Source organism: Balaenoptera ricei, chromosome 3 (genome assembly GCF_028023285.1).
Source record: "Balaenoptera ricei isolate mBalRic1 chromosome 3, mBalRic1.hap2, whole genome shotgun sequence".
NCBI lineage: Eukaryota > Metazoa > Chordata > Mammalia > Artiodactyla > Balaenopteridae > Balaenoptera > Balaenoptera ricei.
Genome location: NC_082641.1, coordinates 12,167,637 through 12,182,552, shown reverse-complemented (window position 1 = coordinate 12,182,552; position 14,916 = coordinate 12,167,637). Strand labels below are relative to the sequence as shown.

General features: G+C 46.0%; 2 protein-coding genes across 11 annotated transcripts in view; one reads left to right on the top strand and one right to left on the bottom strand.

Annotated features, from left to right (window-relative positions):
- The window catches only part of ANKH (ANKH inorganic pyrophosphate transport regulator), a 151,485-nt gene extending 149,120 nt beyond the window's left edge, over positions 1-2,365 (top strand). Inside the window, exon 11 of one of the 2 annotated variants that reach the window (XM_059916130.1) lies at positions 1,598-2,365. In XM_059916130.1, coding sequence (XP_059772113.1) covers positions 1,598-1,729 — 132 coding nt within the window. In that variant the 3' untranslated portion in view covers positions 1,730-2,365. The remainder of the gene's footprint in view (positions 1-1,597) is intronic. The other variant, XM_059916127.1, reaches the window with a different exon arrangement.
- Positions 1-14,916, bottom strand: part of OTULIN (OTU deubiquitinase with linear linkage specificity) — an 85,954-nt gene that overhangs the window by 50,635 nt on the left and 20,403 nt on the right. For 5 of the 9 annotated variants that reach the window (XR_009502221.1, XR_009502223.1, XR_009502222.1 and 2 more), the window contains exons 5-7: positions 12,137-12,262; positions 9,433-9,702; positions 2,604-6,867 (exon numbers count right to left, since the gene is read on the bottom strand). Coding sequence is in view for 4 of the 9 variants with exons in the window: in XM_059916132.1 (XP_059772115.1) it covers positions 6,673-6,867; positions 9,433-9,702; positions 12,137-12,262 (591 nt within the window). In the remaining 5 variants the exon portion in view is untranslated. Of the gene's footprint in view, positions 1-1,557; positions 6,868-9,432; positions 9,703-12,136; positions 12,263-14,916 lie in introns of those variants that run through there. The other 4 variants (XM_059916132.1, XM_059916133.1, XM_059916131.1 and 1 more) reach the window with 1 other exon arrangement.

The following is a 14,916-nucleotide window of genomic DNA, read 5'->3' as shown; positions in this document are numbered from 1 at the left end:
TGTTTTTATCTGCCATAAACTGCATCCCAGTTTTTGATTTCGGGAGACGGCACTAGGCAGGTTATTTGGAAGACAGTGTCCTTAGCTTAAATGCATATTCCAAATAGTAACAGAGAACGAAAAACCACCATCGCCGGACCTCTCAGCCATCTTGCTAGGGTCTTGCAAGGGTGCAGGCCTGGGCTGAAGGGTCGTGGACAGGGGAGCAGAAAAATCCGCACTCAGCCCCAGGGGGCTGACTGGGAGAGTGTCACCCTGGGCTTTTCCGCCCAAGGGCCAAATCGGTGTTGCCTCTGGAGCTGTGCTGGGGGCCGGAAATCTGGAATGAACGCTCCTGACCCAGCAAGTCAGAAGGTCATTACCAGGCCACTGGTCATGGGCCCAGACAAGAGGCAAGGGCCGGAGGAGTGGGAAGGGGAGACAATTTAGAGAACGTGCAGAAAGAATGCCCAGGTTTCGAACAAGGGAGACATGGTAAGTGGGAATGTACTGTATGTACACATAAATACTCTCGTTTTACACACATGGCAGTTGGCATTTTCTTGATCATTTGCTGGTTATAATTCCTAAGGGCCTCCCTAGGACCCATGGCCCAGATCCCTGTTTTTCTCCACGCTTCCTACTGTCGGGGGGGGGGGGGGGGGCGATGGAGGAGAAACGCCAGAAACGCCGCCCTCGGAATTGAGGACAGCACCACAACTCAGACAAGAGGAGGGGGAAAGGGGAGAGGGTATTTACAGCACTGAGTTTATTAACCCAACTGAACGGGGCAGTGAAGGAAGAAGAGCTTGCTGTTGCTGTTCAGCATGGGAGGTCTTTTTGCTGCCATCACCAACCTGCCACTACTGTTCTCTGGATGCCCAACCCCTAAGCAGTGGGTTCTTCAGAAGCCCAGCACCATTTTGCAAAGACTCAGTGCTTTGACTCGCAGGAAGGTAGGGCACCGCTGGCCGAAACTTCATTCTCTAACCCCAAGAATACCTTTGAAAGCCCGCTGGCTTCCCCCTTCTTCAGATGATTAACCTCTTTCAGTGGCAGTCCGATTCATACGCAGTGCATACAAGTTCTTGCTATCACACTTCTGGGTGCGTTTCCATCGGTCTGGATGGTTCTTGAACACCCAAGAATGCTGCACACGCTGAGGGCCCCTCCTCGGCAAACACACGGCCAGGCTGGGTCTGACTGTGACTGCAGCCCTGCTCTGCAGGTCTAGGGCATCTTCCCGGAAGCCGCTGTTGAGTGCTTGCACCTTGCTTCCCCCCACCCGCAGGGGACACAGACCGTGGTGGAGGTGAGGACTGAGGCTACAGAGGCGGGGTCACTGGGCCCAGCTCCCCCGAGCAGTGGGTGATGAGACTGGTCTTGAATCCAGACCCAAGAAGCCCAGAAGTGTGCATCTAATTTGGGGGGATCCCTTCCTACAGGCTCAGCACTGTAAAGTCATCAGGCATCACAGGCCCGTCTTGGAGGTGCTGGAAAGTTTAAAGCACTGAACCCAAATCTCCCAGGTCCTCAAAGTCAGGCGTTTAACCAGAGCGACACAGCCAGGCTTCTGAGTTTTTATTTTCTGTTTTTTCTTTATTCTTACAATCCTTAGTGGCCAGGTGTGCTACAGGGGACCAGCGGCAAAACCCGAGTAGGCTCTGCCTCTGACAGCGAAGACAAGCCTCAGCACATCACCGAGGAGACTCCTGCCGCGGATGCACGTAGGACCAAGGCCCCAGGCTGACGGGAGCCTTGAGGGCACAGTTTTCTGAGCAGGCGCGGTTCCTGACAAATGCTGACACTTTACAGTGTAAACAGGACACTCTGCTCAACAAGCCAAGACGAGCGGGCCAGGTTCACACCACGTTCCCGGCTGCCCTCCCTCTGCAGCCCCGCTGACACGGAAGGGAAACCACCGCCAGAGACAGAAGGTGGGTCGTTTACCCTCTGCGAATTCACAACACAGAGAGTCGGAAGCGGCTAAAACGCGAGTAACGATACCAAAACGTTTTTATGAAGACAATGGAAACGAGAAGGGAGCTCATTAAATACATTCACTTTGGCTTTCTTCCCACAACGAAATACTCGAGGTGACCAACATTACCGTGGATTGCTCTGGTTCCTGTAGGAGTACCATATTTTAGCACCATTTTTGAGAATACAGATCAAGGCATTCTTCATTATACAAAAGGTCTTAAGTACAAAAAAATTATTTTAAAGTTCAGAATTAAGCTCAACCACCCCCAAAAGATTGCCGAGACTGTGGTTATCTCCAGCCCCGTATCCTTTCCTTGGATTACCCATGTCTTGGCGATTTCACTCCCGACCCACAACTATACCCAAGAAATCAACAAGAATGCGATAAAGCTCTGGTCAGTGTTCTCCCTATTAATGAGTATTCAAAATATGGAAATATACAGATGGCCATAAAGGCCTGGGAACAGAGATATACATAATAAATGGCTTGTTGGTATGACTTTTCACTACAATCATCTATTATCTCCAGACTTAACGACCACTCTGTATAGTTCAATTATGCCTACTAACCCATCCCACCATTCCCAGTAATAAATATCAATTTACCATGAAAAAAACATGCAACAAATGGGACAGCTCACCTTCACCCTCCCAAATGTGGCCGGGTCTCAGGCTGCGGGACCTCGCATACATAAGAACGTCCCAACGCGACTGCAGGCCAGCAAGCAGGCATATTCATACATACACACACGTGCCTTCTGGTCACGGCCGAGCCTGCCTTGCTCCTACTGCTACTGCTACCAAGGGTGGGAGCAGCCAAACCAGTTTAGTTTTGTGCTTCTCACGGTTCCAAGTTATTAACTGGATCACACAGGTGTTAATCATCAGCTGCCCATGTCTTAATTCACTGCATAACTCAGCACTGGCTCCCTGATCTCTCCAGCCCCTCAGAAGACATCACCAAGAAGTTTTTCTGAAAGAGTTAAGCATTACATAGTCTTCTTCTGTTAAGTAGGGGACTTAAACTTTAGAAAAAGGAATTTGCAGAATCCACGCACAGAAGTCTTCCACCGGTTCAGATTTTTATCCTTGTATAACGTAAGCCATGGAGGTCTGTCTGTCAGGCGTCTGTTGCTTTGTTTTTAAAAGGCATTTTTAATCTAAAATCAGTTCCTCCTTCTTCAGTTCACTTCTTACAGTTCCTTGGGCCATTTTTAAATTACTTGACACTGTGCCCTGCCTTTGCTCAACTGTTTGGGGATTCTATACCTTTCACACACATTTCAGATTCAGATTCACTCCACACACATTCAGGGCTTCCTTTTTATTGTTTTTAAGTAGATACAGATCTTTTAAAAAAGGCACCTATGTATTTTTGTGTATGCCTACAAGTAACATTCCCCATACTTCTGAAAACACTTTCTGGCTTTCAAAGGGGGAGAACCTGCAAAGTTTTGCTTTAGAAAGAGACAGAGAGGAAAACAATCAAACTTTAACACCAAAAAGGAGAAAAAGCCAGGAAGTCTATTTGAGTCCTACTTCTACGCTGTGATGTAAGAATGCTAGATCATTAAAGGGCAGACAGCACCTAATAGTCACCACCTGGAAGCTCTTCAAAATGCAGACTACAAACTCTTAAGTGAAAGAGCACCTTGGGGTGAAGAGGGCAGGAGGAATAACACAGCCTCTTAAAAAACAAAGGAAAACACAAGCACACAAAAACCAACAAAGGTGTTTCTTCCAACAGAGGTGTGAGATTCATGTGGCCTGAGATTTTACCCGATAAGCTCTAGAATTGGAGGGAAAAAAGAATAATGAAAGAAAACAAAGGCAATGTCTGTTTTCCACAATCAAAGAAAAACATCAGTATTTACCAGATATTAACCGAATGTATAACAGAATAACCAAAGTGTAAATGGCTCTATCTAGACAGCAGGGTCAATCCTGTTCTGTCTTTTTAAAGCATTTTTGGATATGCTGGATTCTAAGGAAGAGGAACTGACATTTCAGATCAAATCCCCCCCCCACCCCGACGCTGAGATCATAAGTGAAAGAGTGCACATTGGCAGCTTGTTCTCAACGGCCACCATCACTGTTCCATGTGTTATGAGTGAAATCAATGGATGCTGTAAATGTAGGAGCTTAGCAGGTGAGGAGGGGAAGCGGGAAAAGTTCTGAGGGAGCAGCGTTAATTCCATGGAACTTGTTACAGGGAAATTCTTTTAGGTTTAATGCACCTTAAATGAGCTCAAAGGTATAAGTCACGCCTGTTTAAGGTAGACATTATCCTTCTGCCAAGACCATAGGGTCCAAAACCACTGAACTCTTGCAATAAACTCTGGGATAGAAAGTAAGCACAGTGTCGTTCCTACTATCTTCCTTTTTCTGGAACACTATCATTTTAGAAATTCCCTCTGAGTAGATTATCCTCCTGAATCCATTTTGGTCTCAATTCAATTTCAATTCTGCTGCTGTCACCCGACCAGGCCAAGACCAGGAATGAAAAATGGAATTAAAACTTGGGGCAACCGTATTTGCATGTTGCAACAAAAAAAATATTTTTAAAGTTGGCCAATCATCTATATTTCCTGAAGGACTGTTTCTTTGAAAGCTTTACTTCTCTTATGCTGTGATCCCTCTAAGCCTGGATGGCAGTCTGAGAGCAGAGTGTAATAAGGCCTTGGGACAGAGAGCAACTTAAACGCAGCCTTTTGAATTTTATCAATGGGGTGGTTAAGACCACAATTTCTGCACACACTCTAACAATATCACACACAGGAACAAGAAAAAAGTATGAAATGTAAACAAGCTGCCCAGAAGCCCAGCTCAACTCAAGTTCACTAAGATTAGAACATTCGCAAAATGCAAAGACAGGTGATCACGATTATTATTAAATTCAGCAGCGGCTATGAACCAACAGTTAGATGGACACAGACCCCTACTGCCTTATACAACCTAAGTGTTTGAAGTTGTGCTTTTAAAAATGTTCAAGAATGAACGGTAAGCATTTCCTGTTTTAAGTTACATGAAAATTAAGTTACATAAAATGAAGCATCAAAGCCAACAAGAATTCATCATTTTTACTTTCATTTGGCTTCTAGGTACCTCCTTGTTTGAGGCACCATTGCATTTCACAGTGAAAAACAAAGCCTCTCCAACACATTCACACACATTTAGAGCAGAATTTAATTCAAACACTCCAATGAATAAGTAGCTACCAAAACGTGATGAATATTACTGATGAGGTAATGGGAAAAATACCAATATTAATGTAACAGTCTGCATAGTTTTATGGGTCCTCTGAGTTTTCTCAACCAAGAATTTTAATTTTTAAGTGAAAGCAAAACTAACACTATCACAAAAGGTTTGCCCCTCTGAGGAAAAAAAAAAACCAAAGATTAGATAGCTTATAAACTATAAGCTTAAATTGGACCAAATAAAGATCTTACTTACTATAAAATAAAGCTCAGTGCTTCAGGGTAACACCACATCCACAAATACTGAGCCAATTCAGATGCCACTGACACAGTCCTAAAGAGTGACACGTCCCATCCCTTGCGCCGTGGCCACAGTACACACCCCACGTGGATGATTCGGGCCCTAATGCAGACCACACTCAGCTGGGCTGCCCTGTCCAGCCCCCAGGCACCACCCTAGCCTGTGACATGCAATCACTCGTGGCCAGAACACTGCCTACCCCAGGCATAGCCAAATCAAGGGCAGATGCAGCTCGGCCATGCTTTTGCAGTCAGTTTTAAGCACGTGCTCTCTTTAAACTTACCCATGAAAAGCCTGAGACGCTTTGCTGTTATTCATCCAACAGAGGAGCCACACGGATTTGGCAATGGAAGCATTCTCCAAAAAATAGTAATTTGGCCTTGGTCTCCTCTAAAAAAGCAGGTGGATCTAAGCCTTGTTCTGACTATAAAATGGTGAATCCATGGAAGTGGAGACTAAGGAACAGCCCCGATCCTAGAGAGCGACAAGCCGCGCTCGCCCGCCAACCACCCAGCGCCTGCACCAAGCACCAGACCCGGTGTGTTCCCAACCGCAGGCGCCTGTCACGTTCTTCAGAGCCAGGACGTCCTGCTGCCACTGCCTCTCCCTGCAGCTCCTTCTCCAGCCTTTAAATAACTCACTACTGGGGACCCAGTTCCTAACCTTCCATTAGACAATCTGCTTAGAAGAGCTTTAATTAACGTGTAAATCCAAACCACTGCTCGATGAGACTATCAGAGGATGTTACGGCTGGGCCACTGGCAGGCTTTGTCCCAGAACCCTACCATGTAAGCAGACCGCATAGGTGCACAGGAAGGGCACTGCAGAGACCCGTTACCACCACAACAAAAAAATTACCATCTTCAAAAACAACGGAAAGCCAGTTTACGACTAGAGAGAGCTCTGAGCGTATTTTCCTCTCCAGAGTAAGTCTCCGCTGATACAAATGTGTTTGTTTTATGGAGATGCAGTTTGCACCTGTCGACAGGTGTGCTCTGAAGGCCCTCAGTGAAACATATTGCATCATAGGTGAGGGGAAAAACTTGATTAATTCTGATTATCAAAAGCTAGTCTTCAGAGCATTCCAGCCCAGCTTGGCTCACAGGGCCCAAGAGTGCTCAGAGCTCATCCCAAGGGGCCTGCGGGCCCGAGGCCCGAGCCGAGGAGCCGCCGGTGCACCTTGGCCGAGTCGCCGGGCCGCCCGAGCGTGTCTCACAGACTCGTCTCCTCGCACACTCTGACAGGGATGTTGTAGTGCCGATCATCCTCGGCGATCAGGGTCACCACTGGCCAGTCCCCGGGGGGGTCGGTGGGATAGACGGTGACGAACTCTTCGGTGCTGTACTTGGAGAGCCGGTACACCTGAATGGCGTGGCGCACGGCGTAGGCGAGAAGGAACATCTCAACCTGGGGGAAGAGCAGACACTGAAGGGTGTGGCGGGAAGCCACAGTGAAGGATGCGGCTCGCCACCCGCTCCCGCCCTGGTATCCCCGAGGTGCACGGCACGGCTCAGCCACAGCCCTTCTTCCTCCCCGTGGGCCCAGCCCCCGTCCTTTCGTGTATATGGGTCGTTATAAGCAAGCACATCATCAAGAAGAGATCCTGTGCCTGATCAGGGATGCGTGTACAGAACATGCAAAGAACACCTTACAACGCGACAATAAAGAAGCAAATAACCAGTTTAAAAATTGGGCAAAAGACTTGAATAGGACAGATATTTCTCCAAAGAAGATATGCAAATACCAGTAAGTACATGAAAAGTCATCAGGGAAATGCAAACCAAACCCACAGTGAGATACCACTTCCCACCCGCTCGAATGGCTACAATCAAACAGATAATCACTGGGGGCGACTGCTGAACGGGCACCAGGTTTTCTTTCAGGGGAAGGAAACAGTTTTGGAACTTGACACAGGTGATGGTCACACAACACTGCAGAGGTACCGAAAGTGACTGAGTTGTACACTTCAAAATGGTTAATTTTGTGTTATATGAACTTCACCTCAATTTAAAAAAAAATAAAATAAAGAAGTGTGGTAAGGATGTAAAAAAATGGGACTCTGAAACATTGCTGGAGGGGATGTAAAACAGTGTAGCTGCTTTTAAAAAGTTTGGCAGTTCCTCAAAATTTTAAACACAGAATTACCAAGTGGCCCAGCAATTCCACTCCTAGGTAAATACCCAAGAGAACTGAAAGCACAGTTCCACACAAAAAACTTGTAAATAATGTTCACAGCAGGATTATTTATAATTGCTAAAAAGTGGAAACAACTCAAATGGATGAACGAAATGTGATATATCCATACAATGGAATATTATTGTTAATAAAAAGGAATGAAGTACTGATACATGCTGCAATATGGATGAAACTTGAAGACATCAGGCTCAGTGAAAGCAGTCGGTCATAAAAGACCACATATTATAAGATTCCATTTATATGAAATGCCCAGAATAGGCACATCTATAACAACAGAAAGTAGATTAGTGGCTGCCTAGGGCTGGAGAAAAGGGAATGAGGGCATGGGGTTTCCTGCAGGGGTGAGAAAATGGTCTAAAATTAGGCTGCCGTGATAGCTGCAGACCTCTATAAACAAACTAAAAACCACTGAGTTACACACGTCAAAAGGGTAAACTTCATGATATGTAAATCATATTTCAGTAAAACCATTATTTAAAAAATGTTACAGCAGACCTTGTAGGGACTCGGAAAGGATTAACTTCAGTCTAATATGCAAACCACACTCTACCAGGCTTGTTACTGCAAGGTATCTGTAATGGTTCAGGAGACCTAAGTAACTTACATTCGGAGTACAGAAAATTTTTAAAAATAGTTTTATCTTCAATCCTGCCTGACCCAGCAGTGACCACCTCTTTGCTCTTTCCTCTGTACCAGGAAAAGGTAAGCACCAGAGTCAGCCGTGCAAGCAGGAAAGTAGCACTCTGGATAGAGAGACTTAATGCCATTCCAGTGGTTGGCTACTCCACTAAAAACACACTTCAGCTGTTCGGGGCAACGTAATGAACACACCAAAGGTAGATAGTGCAGTGTGTGGTGAGTCAACTGCTGACCCACACGACAGTACTGGGTCTCTGTGTGAAACTCCAAACTTAGCATATCTGTGAAAGCTCTAAGAGCAGGCTGGGCTCTACTGGCTAAAGTGACTCCATTTCTATTTCTAAAGGATGTTACCTAATAATACAGCTACAGCTTCCAAGATTAAACAACACCCTTCAGGGACTTCCCTGGCAGTCCAGTGGTTATGACTCTGCACTTCTACTGCAAGGGGCACGGGTTCGATCTCTGGTCAGGGAACGAAGATCCCACGTGCCACGCAACGCAGCAAAAAAAAAAAAAAAAAACCAAGACCCTTCAGAGGACTCTTCCAAGTGCTTGGTTTATTTGTTTACTGGAGCCAAGGGTACTGATCCCATCCACCACACTACAGAAGAAAGCCCAGGCTGAGATAACCATGGTGGTTATAAAATAGGTTCACAATTCTTCGGCACTCCTCGCTTGAATGTGGGAAGGATTAAGTGACTTGCTTCTAACAAACAGAATATAGTGTAATTGACCATGTGTGACTCGCAAGACTAGATCATAGAAGGCACTGGAGCTTCCTCCTTGCTCTCTTCTTGGATCACTTTCTGAGAGAAGCCAGCCGCCATGTCACAAGGACACTCAAGCAGCCCCACATGGTGAGGAACAGAACCCTCCCACTAACTACCAGTGAGGGACTGAGGCCTCCTGCCAACAGCCAGGTGAGTGTGCCATGCTGGAAGTGGACCCTCCAGCCCCAATCACGCCCTCAGATGACTGCAGCCCTGAACAAGATTCAACTGCAACCTCCCGAGACCCTGAGCCAGAGCCATACAGTTAAGCTGCTCCTCAACTCCTGACCCACAAAAACTGAGATGATGTTTGACGGCTGAAGCTGCTGTTTTGGGCTAATATACTCCCAAAGGTACCACTCACCTGTTCAAGGCCACCGGTGTGTCCCACCTGGTTGAGATGGTTCCTCAGCAGCTGTCCGGGGTCATTTGACGTATCCCGAGCAAACAGAAGCACAGAGAAAAATGGTACTTCCTTTCCCTTCTCTTTATCATCATATAGTTCGATGGCTCTGTTTAGCATTAGAAATTTTACAGCTTCATAGAGGCTGTACTCCTCTTCTTCATTCGTGAACAGTTCATCACAAGCTATCTGCCTCGCTTCAGCAGTTCTCAGTTCAGCCAAGCCTGTCCACTGTAATAAGGAAGTTACATAATAATTAAATTGTTGTTCTAAAAGTCCCTGGTAAAATTCCACACGATGAGCACAAAATTATTTTCAAAACAGGCAGGCGACCATGGGTCACGTACCAACGCTCAACGCTCAAGCTTCCAGCTCAAACCATGGTACTCTTTAGACCTCACAAATTCCTTATTCAGTTCTTCCTGCACTAACTTGAAACAAAAGTATAATGCACTAAGGAGAACTCTAGGGCCATGGAATGGGAATTTCAACTCCTCTATCTTCCCAGGCAAAGAGATCAAACCGGTCAATCAGAAATACTTACAGGAGAGCTAGCACGCGTGTGTGAGGCCTGTGGGAGACGCTGTGAAGGGAAGCTGAAACTACTACTCCCCTTAAGGGGTTTACGGCAGCCGTTACCACCCAGAAACTCCAAGCCAACCCTCAAACATGGAGATGCGCCAGGAAGATGGCGGGGTTTCCTGAATATCTGTTTACTAAACTTACCCTTCTAACCTCTTAAATATACACTTGAGTCTCAAATGAATAAATGCATTCCGGAAATTCTTACCGACTTCTGATTAAGAGTAAAGCAGAGGATCAGGTATTCAGCTAACATAAGCAAACTCTTTAAGTGAAAAAGAAAACCCTATAAACATATGTGCTTTTAAGTTAAAGTGAATGAGGGTAAGAGATGCCAACATAAAACTAATCCTTATGAATGACCAGTAACTACTGCTCCTCCCAAAACCGTTAGAACTTTAAATACAAGAGTAAGTGTTAACGGTCATGACTGTGCCACCGGACGCGCTCCAGTATTTGGGTTGCAAGCTGGAACACCGCACATTTCCCAGAAGGGGACCGAGCTGGCAGGCGAGAACGCAGCTCTGGAGTCAGAGCGTCAGGGTGGAATACAGGCCTTGCCACCCAGCAGCTGGTGGCTTCTGCGGGGCCTCCGTCTCCTCGTCTGCAAAGCGAGGATACCCACAGCAACGACACCCAGGGGGTCGTGAGAGTTAAACACTATCTCATCAAGCGTTTAGTGTGCAGCCTGGCACATACAAAGTGCTGGCGATGCCGGCTCAGAGGCTTTTTTTTTTTTTTTTTTTTTTGGCTCAGAGTATTAATGTATAATTTTAATGTTATTACAAATTGGAATCACTTAACCGTGCCCCCAAATGAGGATCTAGTTACAGTAGGCACAGCTAATAAAGCAACCTCACAAGAACTTAAAGGAGTTCTAAAGGAAACTGTCACCAGTGTCTGAGCTGAAGAGCCTTCCTGTTCACTCCCACAGGCCCGGAGCCCCGTGCTCGACCCCCTGCTAACCCAGGGCCTGGGCAGGCGCAGGTCCCCCGGCCCCCTTGAATCCTGCGCTCTGCTCCAACAGGCAACAAGAACAGATCCCCTCTCTCCTTCTCTTGCTCCCATTTCTTTATCACTAGAGTCTTCCTTCGACAGTATAGTTTCCAGTACACATTTCTCCTATTTGTAAATAAAAACTAGGCTCCAGGAACTCAGGGCCCTCCACTCATTCAACAAAATATTTACCAAATGCCTATTATGTGTCAGGCTCAGTGCCCGGCACTGGCTGTAAAGGAATCGACAGGACAGTCTCTGGTGAAGCTGAAAGTCTCATGGGGGCAGACCACAGTCAAGTGAACAGATCAACAACCGGGGTATGTGCTGGGGGAAATCTTGAAAGCCGATGCCTGACACCTCCTTACCGGCCTACCTCCTCCATCTACAAAGCCTGGAGCAATTAACAGGCCCTCAATCCAGGGTCTCTGGTGAGGAGAGCTTTTAGGCTGTTCAAAGGCCAGCGACCCAGACGTCTGTGTGGGCCAGTGTGCAAGCAGGATATCGACCCACATAAGGCAGCTGAAAGCCACAGAAGAGGGAGTATTTAATAACCAAATCACTGGGAATCAGCAGACCAAGTTCCTCCTCACAATTCTGTTTTAGAAAAACCCTCAGGACAGTTGTCAAAAGACAAGTTATTAAATCTGCTTCACTGGAAAATCATCATGAAAGAAAAGAAGTCTAATAAATATAGACAGAATCTTAAAACATGAACATAATTGGGAAGAATTTAATAAATGTGAATTCATTATCACTGATAATCCTGTAAGAGATATGGACTAAATGATATCCCTGAAACTTGTCAGAACTTAGAAGAAAAGACTACATTTGTACGGTTTCCTTTAAACAAAGTTAAACGTTTCATTAAACACATCATCTCCTCCGAGAATACACGATGTTGATATTTCTTCATTTTACCGAACACTTCATAGGAAGTGTTTGTGTTCGTTTAGAATTATTTTGCCTAAAAACCAGCCAAGAGCGTGTGGTAATCCACTGAGTGAAGACTAAGAAATGGTGTGCTGGGGCACTCGGGAGTGAGAGCTTTGCACTTATCACAGAAAGGAAACTACATGTTCCAAACCTTCTTCCTCAGTAAAGTGAGGGACTCCTTAATTTTATCAACCAGGGCCTCGCTCTTCCCCTCAAACTTCAGTCCAAGCTTCCACTGCTTGATCCAGCTGTATTTGCTTATGAGTTTTTCTGGTAACTAGAGTATCAAGAAACAGAGAGAGAGAATGTTAACATTCCAGAAAGGCCATCACACGATCCAAGCTATAAGAAACAATGAAGCCTACAAGACCTACCTTCGTTTCCAGAATTAATTCCTGCACATCTGTCTGGGTTTAGGACAGCGGACCCAAATCTGGAAGTCAGGAACTCGGAAAGACCCACCCTGAGGAGGGCTTCTACAGTGAAATGGCAGTTCTGGTTGAGACCCAAAGGCACAATGTACCTGGCTGGGTTCCAGCCGCGGGGAGGAACGTTCCACAGCACTTTGTAAGGGTACGTGAAGGCAGTGTCCACACCAGGTCTTCGCGCAAACCACCCAAGCAGCTGCTGGGCTCACTGGTGCCTCCCTACCACTCCCTAATGCCTGACTCAGGAAGGCGCTTTGGGCCTGTGAGATGGTCCAGGATAGGGTAAAAACCTGTTCCTTTCCTGACTAGGAAAATAAAACCTAACTTCTGATATTTACACTATCATCAAAGTTTTCATATTAAAAAGAAATAATATGGTATCTAGTTTAACTACTCAGTGTAGTAAGATAAAAAATACAACTGAGAATACGACGCAGGGGTTAAGGGAGTTGCGATGGGCTAGCTCGTTAAAGAACTGACAGCCGAACTATTATTTTGCCTGTTTCCTTTTTTTTCCTGGAGCGTTTGCTATTTTGTTTTCCCCTCATCATCATTAGAATTTGGAGTCTGAAAAGCAAGCTGGGACATAACTGGATCGATGTCAGCATGGGAACTCAGACTTTCCCAACAGTCCTGGAGAAATCCATATAATTAGGCCGGGCACAGGCATGTCCCTTCAGTGCTATAAAATGCAGAAAGGAAAAAAGAGTTCACCTCCAAGTCAAAAGATCATTAGAGAATAATTAATTCCTCCCTAGAACCGGAGTTTGTTTAACAGTTATAATACAGTTTTAAATGAGGCCATGTGTTCAGTTCTCCTGGAATCTAAGGCTCTGAAGACCCTTTCATGAATGGGAACTCCAGTTTTACCTTCTCTTTACAGCAGTCATGTGGAAACTAAGGTGGTTTCATCTCTACAAAAAAACAAAACCACAATAGGGACGTAAATTCCTCTTTAGGTGGTTACCACAATGATGGCGTTAATGGGGGAGGGGCTGTGTTCTCATCTTATTATGATGACAAATGACCACCCGCCCAAGAGCAGCCCAGCTCTGTGCCCACACTGTCCTACATTTTAGCAACATGTGGGCAGTTCTGCTGCAAACTTTGTATCAGCTTCTCTGGTTTATCACCAGACTCTAAAATGCCCTCAAGTGGCAATAAGCTGAAATCACAACTGGGCACAGAGAAGTGCAATGAGCAGAAAATACTAGCTACGCAGATGTGAGCTGGGAAACGGGGTGGAAGGAAGCCCAGAAAACATGAGCATCACGTGACATTGTGCATGTACCTAAAAAGCAGGCACGATACTCAATTACTCAAGAGACCCCAAAGATCTAACTACACAGAGCAAAACCCAAATAAAAGTCCATTTCCTCATTCCTTCCATGCATGGGCCAAAGTATTGCTGGAATAATTATCAAGGGCTGTATATGCTGGGAGCTGTGGAGATCCTGGAGAAAGCCCAAAACTGAGGTGTGAAAAGAAACTACGAGGAAAGAATAATGGAGCTGAAATTCTTTACTCAGATGAAAAAAATGAGTATAGCTTTAAATGCTTTCAGGGGGTCATGACACATACAACACACACACACAGCCATTCCTTTACACACACAGAGACTGGACTTCTGTTAGGGTAAGAGAGACGTAAAGAAGACACAAAATTAAAAACAAGAAACAATGATGGGAAATACTTAATAAAGCAGGCAATTAGCTTAGGTGTAATTTCATTTGTGACTGAAATATAAAAACAGCCTGTTTTCTCTAGCAAATGTCCATAATTCTCGAAATCAGCACCATGGTTAAAGGGATAGCAAGTAACAAAAATGTGGCATCCCCAAACTGTCTCATGAGTTCTGATATACAGTCTATCCCACCCTAAGCAAGCAAACACTGTCACAGGTCCCACCCACTCAGAGACATTCTAAAACTATGGAACCAAAAGACCCCTGCCCCGAAGGATACCACCTCTTGGGGACCCGGCTGCTGCCCAAGTTTAAGAACAGCCAGACCAAGCCACGTCCAAGGTCAGGGTCAGGGTCACGGTCAGATCACCCGACTGCAGTCAAACACAGAGACTAGGATCTGGACAGAAGCAGGAACGACAGACAGGGAGCCAAGACATGATGACAGGAGGTGAGGGGCGGCCGAACTGTCAGACGGGCCATGAACGAGCAAGGCCAGAGGGGCTGGGCAGCACAGGACGAACGGCCTGGGCCCTCCTCCACTGAGCTCACGTTAAGGGGAGGGTCTCGGTCTAGCGCTCCTATTTCCCTTGAATCTCCTGAAACCAAGCGTGTTCTAGGAGAGAGGGAAAATGGCAAGACGCTACAAAGACCATCTCTCCAAATGTAAACGGAAGCAGATACAGCCAGCTACAGGGTGTGTAGCTTCTCTGGGCTCCCCGAATTCTTGACGGAATGCAAGCTGAGGTCAAGGGATGTTTAGCACAGCACGCAGCCTGCAGGCTGGGCCAGGGCTGGTTCTGAGTCTACAGACTCGCA